General features: G+C 37.9%; 1 protein-coding gene across 5 annotated transcripts in view; it reads right to left on the bottom strand.

Annotated features, from left to right (window-relative positions):
- The window catches only part of CDK14 (cyclin dependent kinase 14), a 302,744-nt gene that overhangs the window by 50,516 nt on the left and 231,754 nt on the right, over nucleotides 1-20,474 (bottom strand). For 4 of the 5 annotated variants that reach the window (XM_073003160.2, XM_073003158.2, XM_020785176.3 and 1 more), the window contains 2 exons: nucleotides 12,674-12,813; nucleotides 8,139-8,283 (listed from right to left, as the gene is read on the bottom strand). In XM_073003160.2, coding sequence (XP_072859261.1) covers nucleotides 8,168-8,283; nucleotides 12,674-12,813 — 256 coding nt within the window. In that variant the 3' untranslated portion in view covers nucleotides 8,139-8,167. Of the gene's footprint in view, nucleotides 1-597; nucleotides 3,211-8,138; nucleotides 8,284-12,673; nucleotides 12,814-20,474 lie in introns of those variants that run through there. The other variant, XM_073003159.2, reaches the window with a different exon arrangement.

The raw sequence follows: 20,474 nt of genomic DNA, 5'->3' as shown, positions 1-20,474 counted from the left end.
TACTTTTTCCATTTTAAGAAACGGTCTCAAACGTTTAAGAAGGTTTAGTCCAAGAACAACTGGGGACCAAGGTTGGGAGCCACTGGTGTAGGGGAAAATAATGACCACTTGTTTACTTAGCTATACTGTCACCACCACAATTATTCTGGTGAAGAGTACAGATATTTATGTTGGGTTTGACCACTGTAGCAGATGAAAGAGAACTGAGCGAAAGGTGAGTTGGAGCTCGTACTATGTGGGAGGGGGACCAATAGTCAGTAGATGTCAATCTGGAAGATTCCAAAAAGTTTGGCTCTGGGCAGGTGCAGAGTCTTTAGTGTGAATATGTAGGAAAAACTAAAATTTCAATTGGCAAATAATTTTTCTTGATTTTGGAAATGCAAAGGAAGATATGCACTGTGCAACAGCACTGTGCAAAAAAAGTGAAATTCTAAACAGTAAAATACCAAAATATGAGCAAGTGTGTAAGTGGTAGATAGTGGTGGAGGACTAAATATTATATGGACATCTATTACTGTATATGGAGTGAAGTGCTGAAAATGCACTTCCAAAGCCAACAATTACAACACTCTTGGATTATACTATTTGTTCAAAGGTATGGGATTATGTAAGCAGGAACTTTTGCAATGACCTAAATACTATGCATTTATGTGATGTACCAATACTGAACCTACAAATGGTATCTTATCTGTATAGTATGATACAAAGTGGAATTTCACCCATGCTTCCACTACATTTGAACAGTAACTAATATAAATCTTTTCATTCTACATGAGACTATAGCTGCATTTGATGTGCATAGTAATTAGGACATTTTCTACTGGTTTAACATCTTTAATGCTAACAAAGAAATACAGTTATAATTCATCCTTGAAAGCATTTTTTGCTGCTGACAGTTTGAAAATTAGGGCTCTAAAATGTCAACAGCAGCCAAAATAAAATGGGCATAGAAATCCTAGATTGTATCTTACTCTCTAATTTAACATTTACAAAATGAATGCAATAATTTCAGCTACATTTAACATTGCTTGTTACTAGATTTGAAGGCTTAGATTGCTTTCAGCTGCCTGTCTCAGCTGCCTGCTACAAGCACATTATATTAGCCTTTTCACTAATGCCAAGCTATCTAGATGCTGCATTAGCAAAATAATTAAAGCAACGATCAACATTCATGAGTGGACATCATTTGGGAAAAAAAAGATGCAAGAGAAATTAGGATTTGAGTGATTCATGTTAAACACTGACACCTCATCTTCTCAGATATACAGAGAGACTGTTTGTTTCACTCTAATTTTCCAAAGTTCTCTTTTTAAAAGTCTGATTAAATACTCTTCAGTGAGTAACGTTTAATTGTCTCATACATAAATTAGTTTTACACCAAAGTTGAAAATCAAAAGAGCAGAAAATGCCATACAGTCATTGCAATGCTTAATTATCCCAATAAGCACAATATCAAAGTGAAACTCATTGGTACTGAGGTTCAGTCTCATAAAACCTATTCATGCAGATGGATTTCATGATAACAACCAAAGTGCTATAACCTAGCATTGGTCAAATTGGGAAGAAATGACACAATATTTAAGCTGTTCCTCGAAATTCAACAGTGATGAGACACAGAGGTCAGAAGGAAACAAGGAGGTGAGGAATTAGAATGACTTCTCAGTACCCTTTGACACAGACACTGCTGGACTATGGCAGTCCCACAGCTTGACTAAAGAACATCTTGCAAAAATAATGTAGTTACACAGGACTGCTGAGAGGAGTGCCTTACACAGTTTGCAAAGCCAGAGATGAAAAGATTCACAAGTAAATGCTTGGAAGGAAAAAAAATAAGGAAACTATTTGAGCAATGGAAATATTTACTTTCTGTACAATATACTGTCAAAGACATCTGCAAACAACCATTCAAGAAAATAGAATACTGTATCCTTTTAACAAGACATCCATGAATTCTATCCAGACATTCCTGGGCAGAATTCTATTTTCTATTCTCCTGTTTTAAGATGGATATTACTATGCTAATCCTTCAGAAGCATAATACCAAGTTAAAGTGGCTACTAAAAATAATACACAAGTAATACTGGACCACCATATGACTTCTCCATGCACAATTCTATCAGTTTGTGAAAAGAATGGACAAAGCATACTTGCTAATTCTGAAGGAGATATTAAGGGTTGCTTCCTATCTGCCCACACTTCCCAAATGTGAGTAAAGCATGTAATGTGAAAAATCACATGGAATGCCTATTTTATTATGATACAGCATGTGTATGACCTTCCACCAAGAAACAGACATTGTAATTATTTTGTGAAGGGAAAATATACAAAGCATTACTGTATCAGTGATCTCTTACTGCTGATGGAAGTCCACACTTCGGCCATCAAACCAGTCCCAAACATCAAGTCATTTTTTTAAAGAAAGCTACCTAAATACGGGGAGGCTAGACCACAGGGAATTAGAGGAGAAATATAAATCCTCAAATACATGTTTTGGATATTTACCCTATAAAAATTCTCTGAATTTTCTGCTGCATTTGCAAGAGGTTTGGATAACAATAGATATTTAACAATTGCTAGCATATTAAATGGGTAAAACTATAGAAATGACTGCAGAGATACTGCTTTGAGGAAAAGGCAAGTATTGGACAATGAAGAGGTAAACAACCAGTTCTGAAGACAGCCTGATTTATGACACAGTACAATTTTAATGGTTAGCTGTAGAGAAGCATGTGAAATAATTGGAACAGACTGACATTTGATGACTTGTTTTTAGTAGTTGCTATCTTTCCAGCAGGCTGTCCTCATTACTTTGTAAGTTGCTTTTAAATCACCATCAGTGCTTTGCATGCACCCTAGTACTGGTATATGATTTTTTTCTAAACACAGTTCATTGCAGTTATGAATCACTGACTAGTTTTATTTATTCTTCCATGCAAGTATAAGTAATGTAAATTATAATATCACAGTATAATTAACTGATTTTTTTTAAAAAATAAGAGTGGAGGTTAAAGCACTTTTTAAACTGAACCAGTGGTTACCAATTTAACGGGTACAGTTTTTATCACTGTCAGGGCTCCAGAGGGTTGGGGCAGTGCAATGGCTTGCTGTGTTGGGGCCACTTTCTTCAAACCAGCATGCTCTGCATGGAATGAGGAGCTTTCCATGCTTCCAAAGATGACCAACTGGGTCTACTCCTAGGCAGGGCTCAGTCTGGAGGTAGAAAAAGGACCAGTCTTGGTTAGCTGGCCTCTTTCATTGTTTGCACTTCTCTCACCCAACATCCTTCTTTAAATTTATACTGTCTAGTATATATGGGTATTCGGTAAAATGGAGGCGTTCCTTGTAATTTTGTCACAGCTTTATTGGGGGTAGTTTGGAATACGAGGACAGACTCAGGGGAATGAGAAAGGTCCCTGGGGATCCACACAGTGCTGAACACCACATGGTTAACTCTAATTCTGTTACCTGGGTTATCATCAGCCAGCAGGTGGGCCAGCTGATGTGTTATTCATCTCCATGCTAGGGCCATGGCAATTTGGCAGCTGTAACCAATAAAGTTCCGGCCAGTTTGTTCCAAATAAAGTGGAATCTATGATGTTTGTTCTCCCTTCCCTTCCATTGCCTTAAACATAAGGAGCCCTTATGATTAAATGACATGAGCCTTCCAGTGACTACTCAACTATGTTATATTAAGCAATTAACAGAAAGCAGTTTGCAATTTAAAAATTAAAAATTAAGGAAATTGATCACAGAGATCATGACGAGAATATACAAAGTCTTTTGGAAATGGAATTGGTCAGAGGGATGTTTCAATATGACACACATGGCTATCTGTGGGAGTACCAATAACACCAACTTACTGTATTTTCCATGTATACGACCCCCCAGTGTACAGTGGGGTCTTGACTTAAGAACGTTAATAGGAATTTACTGTGGGATAAACTTAACAACTGGGGTATTGAACCCCGACTGCTTTTTTTGCTTAGGCGTCTCCACTCCTCCAATATATGTCAGATTCGGCTGCCAAATTCCTATGAGCTCTCTGACAAATTATTAGTTGACAAAGGTGTTCGGCAGGGATGTGTCTTAGCCCCACTACTTTTTAATTTATTTTTAGCGGACCTGCCTTCCTCTCTTTCTGCTTCTACTAATGCTGCACCCTCTCTTAATGGTTCCCCAATTTCTGTGCTTTTGTACGCGGACGACGCAGTCCTATTATCTCTAACAAAAGCTGGTCTCCGTCGTACCCTATCCAGATTTCAAACTTTTTGTTCAGCTAACGACCTGGTTATAAATGCTGACAAGACTAAAATAATTAACTTTTCCAACTCTGTATCACTATCTCCCTGGACAATCGGAGCACAAACCTTTCAGCAGGTTTTATCCTTTAAATATCTAGGTATCACTCTGCATCATAAACTCAGTTGGCGTCCCCACAAAAAATTGGTTCTATCTTCCTCTAGCCTCCATCTTAATGCCATCTCAAAATTTCACTACTCATCTGGCAATCAATTTGTGCCTGCAGCGTTGCTTATTTTTCGGACTAAATTGCTTTCCCACTTACTATATGGAGCTCCTATTTGGATTGAGGCCATAGATCACGATGTTGACACTTTGGCAGCCGCCTTCTTCAGGAAAATCTTAGGAGTCCCCAACATGATTCGTCTTTCAACTTTAGTTTTGGAATTGGGTACCCATCTCCCTTCTACCCTTGCTTGGTCCACCACATTTAAATATTGGCTTCGTTTACATTTAAACTCTAAGCCCAATTCCTTACTATACGATCTACTCAGAGACAATTTCCTTTCCAAGTGGCTGAAGTTGATTGAGATTAAACTTCAATCCCTTGATTTGAATCTAGAATCCCTAAATGATTTAGGAATTCAACAGGCCCATGCTCTTATTAAATCTAAACTCTGGCAGCATGAGTTTGAGGTTCTTGCAGCCAAACTGAATCCTACCTGTTCCCCGCTTTCTTTTGGTCTTTTCCCTTCACTTGGTTATCATCCAAATTATTTTTCCTCACTTATCAACCCCAGGTTAAGAAGAGCATTTATGTTAGCCCGATTTAACATTTTTCCCTCAGCGAACCATACCGGTCGATTTGCAAATATTCCTAAAGAGGATCGATTATGCCTGTTCTGCCATTTGGTTCCGGATACACTTGACCATATATTGTTTTTCTGCTCAGTTCATTTTTCCATTCGTAAGGCACTACTAGAACCCTGGTTATCTTCCCTGCCGAACACCCCTGAGATTTTTCTGAATGATTCTTCCTCCCGTATCACTGAAGCTGTCGCTATTTTTCTGCTTGAGATTCTTAAATTAACTTCCAAATTATAACCCGTTGTGTTTATTGTTAGTAATCCCAGCTGTATTTATGCCAATAAAGGTTTGGAGAAAGAAAGACTTAAGAACGGCTTGAGTTAAGAACATTTTGACTTAAGAACCACTCTCATAGGAAAATATTGACTTGACTTAAGTACTTAGATTTGAGTTAAGAACTGAAAAAAACCCACGTGGGAGGCAGGGAAAGTGCAAAATGTGAACTTTCAGTTAACTGTTGGCCAGTGAAAAGGGTGCCTGTCTGCTTCCTCACTCCTCCCAGCGTTTAGAGAGTGGATTGGGAGACAGTCTTCAGACTGCCTGGTACTGAACTGCCTGGACTGTATTTTCCCTGCCTTCCCTGAACCTTTCTTGACCTAAGAAAAAAAGAAACAAAATATCCCCCTCTAGTGGTCGAAGGCAGACTAGCAGCTTCCCATTAGTTTCTATGGACGGAAAAGAGCAGATACGGATTAAATGGTTTTCAATGCATTCCTATGGGAAATGAAGATTTGACTTGAGAACTTTTTGACTTGAGAACCGCCTTCCAATACGGATTAAGTTCTCAAGTCAAGACCCCACTGTATAAAACAACCCTCTAATTTTGACCCTTGCTGAAGGTGGAGGAGCAGTTAATGGGCAACTGCTCCTCCACCTATGTCTCTCCGGCTCCTACTGCCTCTGCTGCCCGCCCGATCACCTCCTCCAGTGCGACTGTTTTGCCTCCGCCTCCGGATGGGACAAGGTGGACTGAGCTGGAGGTGAGCCCCGTCAGTCCCGCTGGAGGAGGTGATCAGGTGGGCGGGGGAGGCAGCAGCAAGAGGCATCCTAGCACGTATGACTGCTCTTTTGCCTCTGTCTCCTGCTGCTACTGCCTCTGCCACCGGGGGGGGACAAGCTGTGAACCCTGGAGGAGGTAATTGGGCAGCGGCAGCAGCAAGAGGGACCTGAGCGCGTGTGCGACTGCTCCTTTGCCTCTGCCTCCTTCCGTGTATAAAACAACCCTCAATTTTTCCTTTAATTATTTTAGGAAAAAGTTTCATTTTATACATGAAAATATACGGTAAATCTGTGGATGTCATAGCAAGATCAGAAGTAGTTTGATAAACTGGGGCAGTGCAACACAGCTACCCTTTATGTCATTCTTAAACCTTTAATAATTAGAGATGGAATATAAAAATCAGGGAACCGAGCACCTCAGGACCATACTGAAAGGATTGCAGTGATAGACACTGGTGTGGTATAATGGACGGACCCCTGGTCTTGATCTAGTGAGACTCGGTTCTCTTTACACAAATGCAAGACTAGGTGATGCCTTTAATTGGACCACTAAAAATAAAACAAAGAGCAAGCTTTTGTGGGTGAAATTCACTTCCTCAGGCTCTAAGCACACTCCCTTCATGGATGGTGCAGAACCTTTGTCCAGAAATTGATGCTACAAATCTGAAAATGATGATCAGTTCTTCTTGTGAGGCTGGACAATTTACTGTCTCTGTAGCAAGATTTGGAATTTTTACACCCTGGCTTTTGAGATCAAAATGCTACAAATTACCCTGTGATCACTCTCCCTGCCCCTTGCTTGCTTGAAACAGGGTTTCCTTTAGTTATGGTGGTGGGAAAACCTCAAGACCATACTGGCCCCTTTGGTTCTCCTTGTGTAGCATAGTAACAAACTCAGTGGATTGTCATGAGGATGAAACACTAGACAAGTCACCTCACCTTCCTTGAACAAAGAATGGGATAAAACACAATAGATGTCCTGCCTACATATAATTCACAGGAAGTAAGATTATTCTTCCTGTCCAGAGACAGCTTGCTGCTTACATACATACAGAATAGACGTTGTCTAAATAGGCGGAATAAAAATATAATAAAATAAATAAATAAATAAAATAAACGTGTTGTTGCAGTGAGAAAAAAAAAGGGAACTGCTGCCATTATCTGCCTTTTTCTTTTAAGGATTCATATAAGAACTCTGAATTTTCAGTGATACACTGGCTCAATACAACCTCTGCAATGGGTAAACTATGAAAGGAAAAAGATGTTTTAAAAAGATCAGATGCTTATTCTGGGTAAATTTGCATTTCTTCATCGGTAATATCCACCATCCAGCAATGCATACCCCAATATTCCTCCTCAGACATATTCCATGCATCAGTCCCACTCCAGCCAGAGAACTAGCCACCTATTCCCAGTGATGACATATTTATTTTGTCATTTATTGATTTACAGGATTTTTTATTCTACCTTTGTCCCAAAAGTGGGGCCCAGCAGATTTATATATTGTTGCTTGTGTGCTGGGAAGATGAAATGTTTCTGAAACAGAATCACCAAAAAGTTGGTGCTGTCCATCAGTCTCAACAGATGCAGGCAATTATTCTGAGACTTTTCACTCAATATCTGCCAAAGAATATTGACAGGTTTCAACTTACAAGCACAGCCTTCTGTATTCAATGAAGTCATTTTGAGATAATTTAATATGGGAAATCTCCTTTTCTTGACAGCCTAGTTTGGGATTCATACATTTTTGTCAGAAGCCTACCATTCAGATGTAGTTGGCACTGAAGACCAAAATCAGCATTCCTTTAAAAAATTCATACTCTTTACATCCTCTGCTTCTGGAAGCCTCATTGTGTCTTCATATTTTTCCCATCCAAGATATGTCCCCAGCTGAACTCACTCATGTTTTACAGGGAGGCAGAGAAACTCCTCTATATTGCTTATATTTCTTGCTGGCAGATACAAAAAAAGGTCCAAGGTAGAGAAAGTTTTACAGAAAAATGAATACTTATATATAATAAAGTCACTCTTACCTGAATTATTTGAGGGAAATCAATATGCTTCAGTGCTTTATGCTTGATAAACCTTTGCCATAAATATTGTTTTTTCCAAAGACTTTCATGCTTTCTCCAACCTCTGGTTCTAGTCTTACATTCGGTACAGAAAAAATAGAAGACACTGTGGGGAAAAGATCAAAACTGAGTAGTTTGTTTTTAAACTAGGAAGAGCTTTTATAAATCAACTCCTATTACCCAAAGTATAGGTCCCAAAACTATACCAAAAAAAGAAGAAAAAAAGAGAGAGAAAAAAAAAAACAAACTTGTTTCAAAATGGGACATGGATATCTGACTTCTTTTGAAAGATGGGCAATAACCTCTTGTACTACTATTTAACCTAGGAGGAAATGCAACCAACTTCTAAAGACACCATTAATTGTCTGAAAACCTCCTGCTATTTCTGTTTGGTAGTTCATTTTTGTTTGTTGTCATATACAAATTTTAAAATTTGTATATAATAGCAAAAACATGTATATAAGTATTATCAATCAATCAATATTATCAAGACCATATTTTAAGAAAACATGTACCTAACAAATTCAAAGGAATATGTTATCCCATATCAAACCCATTTTGGAGGTTATCAGTCTCTTTGAACATTTTGAAGAAATTACATAACTGAGAAAACCAAGGACATTCCATTACAGAATCATTCCTTTTTTTGTCTACATAAAAAAGACACACACATGATGACTATCAGGAAGGCAGTTGAGAATAAATTACTCTGGATAGTCATTCTGAGACCAGCTACAACCCTTGCCTGAAGGAGTGCACCTAGTGGAAAGATTCATGGATTCAGAAAGCAAAAATTCAGTTTTGTTAGCTTTCTGGGTCTGGTTTCTGGCATTACTGCATCCATTGGCCTTTGCATTCTCAATTTCTTTCCCATGAACTATTTCCTCTCGCTTCTTGCTCCCCCTCTCCTGTTCCTTTCAGAATTGTTTCTCCTTCATCAAGGAAGCAAGACTCCTAATCATAGGAGTTTTGCAAGCGTGTTTAGGATGGGGCTTCAAGATGGAGCTTATGTGTGTTCTCATTTTCCCAATGCCCATGGCTTAAGAGAAGTATGTGTTTCAAAGCATAGAAGGTCCACTTTCAGCTGAGAGATCACACCACCCTTTAAAAAAAATACTATGTCAATATAACACACATTTTAATTTCATTTGAATGAACGTTAGTCACAATTGCATATACGTATAACAGTCTGTCCAACTGAACAGTATAAGTTGAGGAGGGGGCCTAGCTGGAGCCTTATAGGTATTATTGGACTGCAGCTCCTGTAATCTATAACTGTTAGTTAGGGCTGATGGGAGTTACAGATGGAGAGCCAGAGCGGCCCACTCCTAGTATGAACTGATCTAAAACACAAAATGTGCAAAAATAATTTGTATAATTTTTAGCATATGACATACTTTTCAGAAATAGTGTTGATTCTGAGAGACAGAATAGTGTGAGACTATCCAACATGCTAAATCTACTGCTTTTGTAGGGAAAAAAAAAGAATCAAAAATGTTGACAAGTTTGAATTTTACAGGCTGATCCATAACATTTTATTTGTAAAGGATCACCACAAACTGTTCTTTTTGGGGCACTGTCTTTGGGAGGACCACGATACCTACAGTGGGCCCAAGGATCTATGGCTTAAACACACACTATGCTCAAGCCTACACTAATAATAATTTGTGAAATAGTTTTGCAAATGTATTAAAGGATTTATATCTATCTTTTAAAAAAATATCTAAAAGATGCAGATTCCTTACGTGTGCCTACTAAATGATACTCATTTATTGTCTCCCATATAAAAGACAACTTCATTGTTGTATGTGTGTGTATACATATAATACTCCTTATATAGTATTGCACATAAACATTGTGTATAGATACACACAGACACACACACACATACAAAAATACAAAGAACTATATTTGCTATTTCTATGCATGCATACCAAATGGAAACAATTACAGTATTTGATACAGGGATTGTATTGGATTTATGCTCTATAACGATTATCTGTGAGACACAGAAATATCGTTTCTGTTACTTGGAAATTTTACTAGAGGCATGTAGCAGAACCCTTGCCTTAAAATATAATGATTTTTCATCTTTATTCTCCCCCTTCAAAAGGTTTCACTGCTCCTGATGTTTAACGTTATGCAAAGACGTGTTTCTGCCAATGAATATCGCCTTATGGTTATGCTTCTGCAAATAACCTGCTGTGAGCTGATAAAAGGATTAATGCAGCCAAAATTCTTAATCTGTGAAATTACAAATTAAATTCTCATATTAAAAATACCACCCTGAGGTATTTTTTGTGGTTTTAATTCCCCTCTGGTGTTCTGCATACATTGTGCTTGTTAATGACTAGGACAAGACGGTCTCTGTTGGCAGCCTGCTGCACAGTGATAATGTGTAGGCATTTACTTCACTGATAGAACTGGATTTAACCACCAACTGATAAACTAAGTGGCAAGTGGGTAATAAATCCATATTAACCGCAAAATATTACTATGGTATGCACAGACTATCAAAATCCTGGCTAGACTAAAATACACAGTCAGACAGAATTGAGATGTCACCAATGTAGAACGATATTTAGCCATTCCTTTCCAGGCTGACTGTATGCAAACAAACAAATTGATCGTGTGTTTTTTAAATGCCTCAGCAGTCAAGAGCTACTGAAACATTGTGTATTATTATTTTCAGAAAGCCAATAAGCTCTATTCAGGCATTCAACCTGAAAGCATGCAGGGCTCAAAGGGTTGTGAGGATGCTGTTAAACCCTACCTCCACCTGGACAGCCTGCACACCTGCTGTAAGCACATTCAGATGAACGTACCAACAACATCTATGAAGGCCTTTGCATGGAACACATGGAGGAGGGCTAGATTTGTGGAGGGAGATGGAGGATGGGGCTTATGTGTCCCCCTCCCCAATATTCCTGCCATTCTTTTCAGCCCTGCGCACTTTCAGGAAGGATGGCAAGTGAGTACTACAGATTTCTCAGAATGCCTCATTAAATAGCATCTAGGCAGTTTGGAAAATTCTGATTGCATCATGCAATAGACTACAAACTGCATTGGTCTAGAAGAGAGTTTGTCTCTTTCTATGAAAGGGAAAGATATGTAGCACATATACTAGCATTTATCTAGAGAAAGGACAGATATAAGTATGGGTGTTATGGACTTTTCTTTTTGTCTGCTTGTCTTTCCTTTTTTAAAAAAGAGTTTGTCAGGAGGAACTCTGCTGGGAGTCAATTTTGAAAAGTTGGTTATTAGCGACCTCTAATATACCTCTTACACTGCATGAACCCATGAAAGGATGTTTTTATGGGCTCATGCAAACCCAGCTACTCTCAAGTGCCCTCTGGAATCTTTTCCCATAAAGTCTTTCTCAATATTCAGAAACAAGGTAAATGGAAATGTGTGTACTGTATATATGTATGCATGTACTTATTCATTAATAATGACCACATGCGGAAAGTTGCATGATGGGAAACCTTCAGTTTAAAGACAGCATTGAAGGCACAAAATTATTGAAGATTGACACATTAGAACATCAATCCATGCAGCTGAATACTTATAGCGACTGGTAGATTCAGGCAGGAATTTCTCTCATTTCTTTCTGAAGTTTGTAAATACACAACAAGAACTACATTGGCTCTGAATCAAGATTTCTCCGTAGGGCCTTGTGAAATGCAGACATTAATTTACAAAATGAATTGGAAGACAAACATAATTCAAAAAGCAAAACAGTAGAGCTAAATGCAGTCCAAGAACATTTTGTGCCTCATGTTTGGACACCTAAATGTCACCTGAAAAAGAATTGGTTAACACTAATATCATACAGGCACAACATTTTCGGTTACCATATTCAATGCAAAATAGCTTTCCTTTAATGTGCTACAAATATGTGTTAATAATAAAGAAAAACAAAGGATCATGTTTCATAAAAACTTCATTACCAAAGTAATTGAAAATATCTTTTTCAGAAAAAAAACCCTTGATAATTTTAGTATGTTTTGTTAAAAAGTCAAACAAAAGTACAGTATATAAATTCTGAAACTACCCTATAGCTATAAAACATAAACTCAACTTGCTCTTATTTAAACACTGGGAATTAACCAATTGTCTACTCTATGCTGCTCCGTCTTCTAAAAATTAAACCCTTAAAAAAAGGGACATAGTGTTTGAGGATCAAATATCACTGGATTATTGTCCTGGAAGCTACAGCTAGTTAAAAAGTGCTGTATGTTATAAAGTCAAAAAGCTAAATATGTAAATTGTATTTCACTGGCTCTTTTTTTTCTTTATGACATTTCATATCATTCTCTTGACTGCGCACATAATCAAATACAAAGATAGCTAGCTACACACTGCACAGTAGAGATAGCAAGGGAGAATCCATTTTTCCTGTGTCAAACAAACTAATTTAAAATACAAATCTCTCTCTCACACACACACAGACACACTCCTGTATTATTTTCTGTCCAGATGTTTGTTATACTCACTGTCGGTTAGCTCCCATAGCCGTGGGGGCAGATCACTGAAATACTCATGGCTCAGAGCTGCTTGTGCTGACAATCTGTTCTTTGGGAAACACTGGAGTAATTTGGAGGCCAGATCCTCTGCATGGTTCACATAGCTTAGCCTTAAACAAAGGGAGATAAAAGTTAGAGAGGAAACAGAGAGGAAGGGGGTCCATTCCCACTTGTTTTACTCTGTAGCACTTAGATCAACAGAAAGAAAAAAGCAGACCCATCCCCATATATGGGACCATATTTTTACCTAGAAACTGATATGGGTTTTTCACACCTATTGGCAGTAGATAACTACTGGCACACATCAGTAGTTACCAATAGATAAGAGAAGTCAAAATATTAGTTTTTTGTATAGTTATTTTCTATTTTTAAAAGTTCTTAGCAGATATTTCTCAAGTAAACAAATATGAGAAGTGGTGGTGCTTTGCGTTTCAAGATGCCATAAAGCCATGTGCTAGAATAACTGCATCTTCTCACATTTCTATAGAATGTGAGAAGACCTTGATTGTAAAGGAAGGGCATATCATCATTTCAGCCTGCCGATGAATGGGAAAAGCATATACATGGCCTAACCTTTGTTTCCCTTGGTCCTGTTCTATCATCTTTTCCCAAAGTCTAACGCTTCAAAACCTTGCCAAATGCTCATTCTGTTTGCTTGTCTTTCGTGAAGCAAAGCTTACCTACTGATATGTGACCATCAATTAACTCATTGTTTCAAAAGATGGGAAAAATGTATGCTTATGCTTTTCTCCCACATGTCCTTATGAAACTAGTATTAACTCTGAGAAGCTATGGAATATCTTTATATGTAGGTCCATCTGAAGCTACTGTGACTATTAATGAATTCTGCCTTTCTGGAAGACCCACTTCAGACTCAGCAGCTCCTTTGTAATCTTTCTGCATCTAGACATTTTTGTGAGATTGTTCTTAATACAGTATTTGCAGGTATTTCTGTATCCAATCAATGGATGCAAAGAAAAAAACCCTGTCAAATAAATACACTGCAGCTTAACACAAACACAACCAATACAATAAAACAAGTTAGCTAGAAGGAGAGGATACTGTGTTTCATTATTTGCATGACACGGCAATGATGCAATGCCCAGGCAGTCAGAACCAAAATGAAGATATTAGTCATGTTAATATGAGAGTTTATCTCGAGTTTGAGTTGGAGCCAGAATGCACTATACTCAGTTAACAATGACTACATTCCCATATTGATTTCAGTGTAAAGTGTAACTATTTTATAACATATTTTGTATTTTTCCATTTATCAGCTTAAAATTAAGTCTCATTGAGTTCACCGGAGGCTAAGCTCAGCTCACTGGCACAGAATCACCACCTTATTATAAACACAACCCTTTTGAGCCTAAACTAGCTCAATCTGGTAACCTACAGATGGTTTGGCCCCTCCATCATTCTTAATAACTGTGCTGACTGAGGCTTATTGGAGTATACTGTATTCTAAAACATTTGGACTAAATCAGGTTGAGCAAATCTGATCTGACTTCTACTGTAGAAGACAGTTAAATCCATACTTCTTTTCTTTAAACCCACTGCTATTATCTTTTTCTGGATATTTAGCTTGGGCGTAGTGTTATTCAATTCTTCGCACCCAAATTTTGAAGGGAAATTTATTGCACATATTCAAAGAGACTGGAATTGTTCCATTGAGCTTTCTTGACATTTACAAGAAAACACTTTGACATTTACAAGAAAACAAGAGTGAAGGGCACTAGTAAATGTCAGTACATGGACTGTGCACAAAGACACAGCTGGCGGACGGACGGAGGGAATTCTATAGTCAAATCCCCATGTACACCATCTCGTGAAGGAATGGTCATACAAACCATATGATATTGTTTATCTTTGGTTCAGATTCTGTACCATGACTTTGATCATCAAGGTCAAACTGCTTCCCATTATAATAAAGAGACCAACAGACAGGATTTGCTTTTCAACAGGAACTGCTGGCTATTCATCAAGATTTCAGTTCTCTTCACCAGGAAAGTTTTTGCCATGGCATGGATGCAAAGGTAAACTGCAGTCCTATAGCCACATATCTGGGATTACAGACCAGTAAGTTACTTCTGAAACTTCATGCACAGGATTGCACTGGTAAGATTGTTTTAAGTATAGAAACGGTATTTATTACACAAGCTGCAAGTTTGTATCACAATTGCTTCTTACCCTTGTTAAGTAATTATAATTAATTAAGGCTGCAATATTATATCGAATTACGTGGGTGTAAGCCCCATCTTGAGAATCCCCTGGATTGCAAGGAGAACAAACCTATCAGTTCTAAAGGAAATCAACCCTGAGTGCTCACTGGAAGGACAGATCCTGAAGCTGAGGCTCCAGTACTTTGGCCATCTCATGAGAAGAAAAGAGTCCCTGGAAAAAACCTTGATGTTAGGAAGGTGTGATGGCAAGAGGAGAAGGGGATGACCAAGGATGAGATGGCTGGACAGTGTCTGCGAAGCAACCAACATGAATCTGACACAACTCCGGGAGGCAGTGGAAGACAGGAAGGCCTGGCGTGCTCTGGTCCATGGGGTCACGAAGAGTCGGACACGACTAAACGACTAAACACACACACAAGCCCCATTTAACTCAGTAGAACTTCCTTCTGGGTAGACCTATAGGGGGGTGAGCTTCAACTGATCTAATTAATCCTCACTTCATCCACAAGGATGCAGTTTAAAAGGGGAGGGAACGTCTCCCTGTCAACAATGACTAAAGGCATATCTGGAAAAATCTTAATTTCAAACAAGAGAAAGGGTGCCTTTCCAGGAAAAAAGGATCAAGATCCTTCAAATCTCACCCATCCCCACTGACTATGGGATCAAGCCACTCACATCAGAGGGCCAATTCTAGAAAGAGATTTGCTGCATAGGGAGATGGCACAAGTTGTTACATGGGAAAGGATGACTATATGTCTGAAGTGAGGTCTGAGGGGGAATCCACAAGCAGCTGCGACCCCCACTGGCTGAACAAAAAGACACATGTGCCGCTGAAAAAAGTGGGGGCTTCTACTCAGTTAGTTTTACATAGTGTAGTCTCAGGAAAATGGATCAGTTTTAACCATTTCAACTCTTAACACAAATTGCATGGTATTTTACAATGTAGACACCCACTCACTTTTTCCCCCTAATGGCTACAGTTGATCCCTGGTCTGATGTATGCTATCTGTATTTCTTGTGTATCCACTTGAAGATGATATTAGATAGTACAGATTCTACCAAAAAAAATCTAACTCTATCCAAATTAAACTGTGATTTTGTTATGTTTATCCAGTTGGGAATACACAATTTCTTGCTTGGAGAACAGTATTTTCTAGTTTATTATCAACATTATCTCAGCTTTCTAAGGAAAAATATTAAGGCTTTTATGCTTAGTAATGTTTGTATGATATGAAAAAAGTTAGTTTTAAATTTGAATGGAAGAAGATTTAAGGACATTTTGGGAGTGGTCATACTAAATGCAAGAAAACCAATCAAAGAATCCCAGCAAATTGTCATAGCCTTTTTATATAATTTTTGCTTAGGCAAACTACGTATTATCTCTATTTTTTTCTCTGAAGGGTAAAAGCAGGACAGCAAAGAACCCACTAGGAGCTGAGAAGTATGAGAGACAGCCACTTAATTCCTTTTCAGTTTGCTACTTTTTATTTTAGACTGAAATAAAGTAGCTTGGTATGGACAAGGACAAGAGTTTGAAATAAAAACAAGAATTTCTAATTGCATACGTATAAGAAAAGCAACTGGGGAAGGGCATTTGATTCAGGCAAAGGTTCAAAAATAATTAAGCAACTTCTCTCTATTCACCTCTTGAAAATGATGAAACTGCTTTTATTTGTAAAAACCAGCAGCTGGTCTGGCTAATATGCATTCATGAGTCTATCTTAAACTTGTTTAAAATGTGCTCAACTGTCTACTGCTGCCAGACATCTATACTCATCATCATAGACAAAGTTTAACATTAATCTCTATATACAAACTCCTGATTTTCAGTTTTCAAATCAATAAAGGAATTAGTTCCTTTCACAGAAATCTGTATTGAAATTAGGAACACACAATACAGTGGATTTCAATATTGATGCTTCTGTTGATTGTGCTCATCAGAAAGGCATGGCTGTTGGCCATGGTAGCATGCATGACATACTATATATAATGCAACAAGTTCTGTTATCTCTCTTTTGATGCCTTCTCAGTACGCAAGGTAGGCTACCATCATGGCATATCTCCACCTATCTCTTATCATGTGGATTAATTGTTCTTTATTAAGATCGAGCAAGTCTCTGATGTTGCTCATCAAAGACGTCCATCTTCCACCTCTTCCAGGTTTACCCTCGATCTTCCCTTCAATAATATATTGCAGTATATTATATTTGTCATGATAAATTATGTGTCCAAGATATGAAAGCTTGTATTTCTTTATAATCAACTCTATTTCTTTTTGTTTTCCTCTTCAATGAATTACCACTTCATTCTTTTTTTCTATGAGTCCATGAGAATGAAATATTCTCTATGCCCATATTTCAAAAGCATTTATTCTACTGAGCATCTCCTCCTTAATAGTAAAAACCTCACATCCATATAGGAAAACAGACCATATGCAACACTATAACTTCCTCAGTCGAAAAGATACTGCAGTCAAACTCACAACTTGAGTTCAGTCCCAATGGATTTGGGTACCTGACTCGAGCTTGATTCAGCTTTCCATCCTTCCAAGGTTGGTAAACCTTGGAGGGGGGACAAAGTTATTTGGATAATTGAGTTGTAAACCACCCAGAGAGTGCTTTAGGTCAGTATGGAACTTGAAATAACAACAACAAAACAACAACAAAGATATATTATGTGTTTGTTACACAACATTTTCTGCAACTTCATAAAGGTTGTTCTAACTGTCTTAATTCTTCCCTTGATTTCTACATTGTGGTCTATATGATGATTAATTAAACACACAGAATACATGTATTTGTCTACTGGGTCTATATTTGAATCATTACACATAATATTGACATTGCATTTATCCCTACCTAGCAACATTGTTTTTGTATTTTTGGCTCTGACTGACAGTTTCATGTTGTTACTGTCTTCTATGACTCGATCTAACAGTATTTGAAGATCACCAGAGCTTCTGGCTATCAAGACTTTTTCATTAGCATATTTTATATTATTTAAGACTTAGTTTTATTAGAAGGTACTATTTATAGTGCATTGCGTACTTTCAAAAGGCTTTTAGAACAAACCAACTTGCAAGGTTCTTCCCCCACCTTAAATGTGTTGTATTTCCTAAAAATAAAAATTGTTTGTTTGAACTGGAACATGATCTGCAACAGTTCTGCCACACAATTAACACAAGTTGCAAATTGCAAAAGTTGTTGGCTCAATACAGCTTTACTTCACATTTTATAACACTCCCAGATCATGAGCATTTGATTCAATTTTATAAAGAGTATGTTGAGTTTCTTTCTACTGTGAAAAGGGTCAATATGTGGTCAAGCAGAACATGACTAGGATTACTGAAACTCTCTAAGGGAAAAAAAGATTTGGGCATATGCACTGAACTTCTGAACTCAGGATATGTTGCTTGTTAAATGAAATGAAGAACAGAGCTCAAATTCACTTCAAAATTAAGACTGCGGTATTTAAAAACAAACAAAGATTAATCCTGGATGCATTTTTGACAGCAAATCAAGTGACCACTTTTGAAGGTTACCCGTAATCCAGCCACCGGTTTCCTATTAAATAAGACACCTCTCATTTGAGAGCTCAGGCTCACATCACTTTGAAAAATCCAGTTGTTCATTTATAAAATATAACTATGACTATCTTCACAATATCTTTGATATGGTATTATCCTTGATAATAACTCTGGAGATAAAAAGATGTCCAAGTATAGGGAAAATCTGAATGACAATCAACTAATATACATTCTAAAAACTTTAGCACTTGTATGAGCAGCTGTAAAATTGGAGTGCATCAAGGTAAGTATTGGAAAAGAACTAATCTTAGTACAATTATTCTGCAATTATGCCTGGGTTGCTTTTCACAAATGTATGGGTTTCTAACCATCACACTGCATTGCCTCTTCAGTTAATATTATGAATTACAGAATCATACAACAGTGAAGTTCGAAGGGGCCTATCAGGCCATCAAGTCCAACCCCCTGCTCAACACAGGAATACAATTCAAAGGATATCTGCCCAGTGGTTGTCTAAGTTTCTCTTGAATGGATCCAGTGTTGGAGCACTCACCACCTCTTGAGGTAATTGGTTCCACTGTTGTACTGTTCTAACAGTTAGGTGATTTTCCTTGATATTCAACTGAAATCTGGCTTCCTGTAACTGGAGCCCATTATTGCTTGTCCTGCACCCTGGGATGGTCAAAAACAGATCCTGCCCCTCTTCTGTATGACAGCCTTTCAAGCATTTGAAAAGTGTCATCATATCACCCCTCTGTCTTCTCTTCTCAAGGCTAAACATGCCCAATTCTTTCAGTCTTTCCTCATAGGGCTTGGTTTCCAGCCCCCTTCTTGAAGTATGGTGTCCAGAACTGGACACAATACTCAAGGTGAGGCCTAACCAGTGCTGAATGGGGGGGGGGGGGACTAGTGCCTCTTCTGTTTGGATTACTAATGTGTTTCAGATTTACAAAGCAAGAATTCAGACATGATAAGATTCCCTGCAAGGCAGCTGAGGCTAAAGGACTATGATTGTCCCAAGAGTACATAGTAAGTTTCATAGATGAGTGGATATTTGAGCCTAGGTCTTCCCAGTTCCAGTATGATGCTATACATCACACTTTAAATACTTACGAGTTATTGGGACATTTAGAAGTGCTGGTAGTAAGTGTAAGCCAAATATACATGTAAAATCATAACATGTTCTATTTAAAGCATTGATTTTTTTTTCCTGCAAAATGTTCTAATCCAACATTTTCCAGAATACTCACAAATCTGCATGAAGCACAGCTCTCTTGTCCATGTCATGAGGGCTTTCTCAGGCACTGCTCTCAGACTTTGGAACTCCCTCCCATGGAGGCCAGACTAACCCCATCTCTGTTATCCTTCCACAAAGACCTTTCTCTTCAAGCAAGCTTTCCCTTAGTGACAGGTTACCTGAGAGGGTTTTTTAAATGGATTGTTGTGTCTTTCTGTTTTGAATGTGTTTTTGATGCTGTTTTAGTAGGGTAAAAATATTTAAAATAAAATAAGTGCAACCTGTTTTAATTCAATATAATATGCACTAACTTTGATTGATTGATTGAAAATATTTTTATCCCACCTTTCTCCTCAAAAAGAACCCAAGGAAGCTTATTTCATTAAAAACACAAAATGTAGAAGCTAAAATTGGAGGTATAAAAATATTTTAAAAAGAATTAAACAAGTATTACATTAAAAACAGTAATAAAATCAATACTAAAACACATTTAAGACAGCAGAGCACAACCATTCATAAAGAATCCTCTCAGACCACCAGTTATTAAGGGAAAGCCTGCCTGAAGAGAAAGATATTTGCCTGCTTGGAGAAGGAGTAGTGTAGCTTCCCATGGGAGGGAGTTCCAAAGTCTGGGAGCAGCAACAGAGAAAGACCTCTCCCGTGTCCCCACCAATTGCACCTGTGAGGGTGGTGGGACTGAGAAAAAAAGTCTCCCCTGATGCCTGGGAGGCTCATTGAGGGAGATGCAGTCTTTTAGATAGCATGGACCAAGGGCTTTATAGGTTAAAACCAACATGAACTGATCTGATTACCATTGCATGAATG

Source organism: Pogona vitticeps, chromosome 6 (assembly GCF_051106095.1).
Source record: "Pogona vitticeps strain Pit_001003342236 chromosome 6, PviZW2.1, whole genome shotgun sequence".
Lineage (NCBI taxonomy): Eukaryota > Metazoa > Chordata > Lepidosauria > Squamata > Agamidae > Pogona > Pogona vitticeps.
This window is presented reverse-complemented; position numbering and strand designations above follow the sequence as displayed.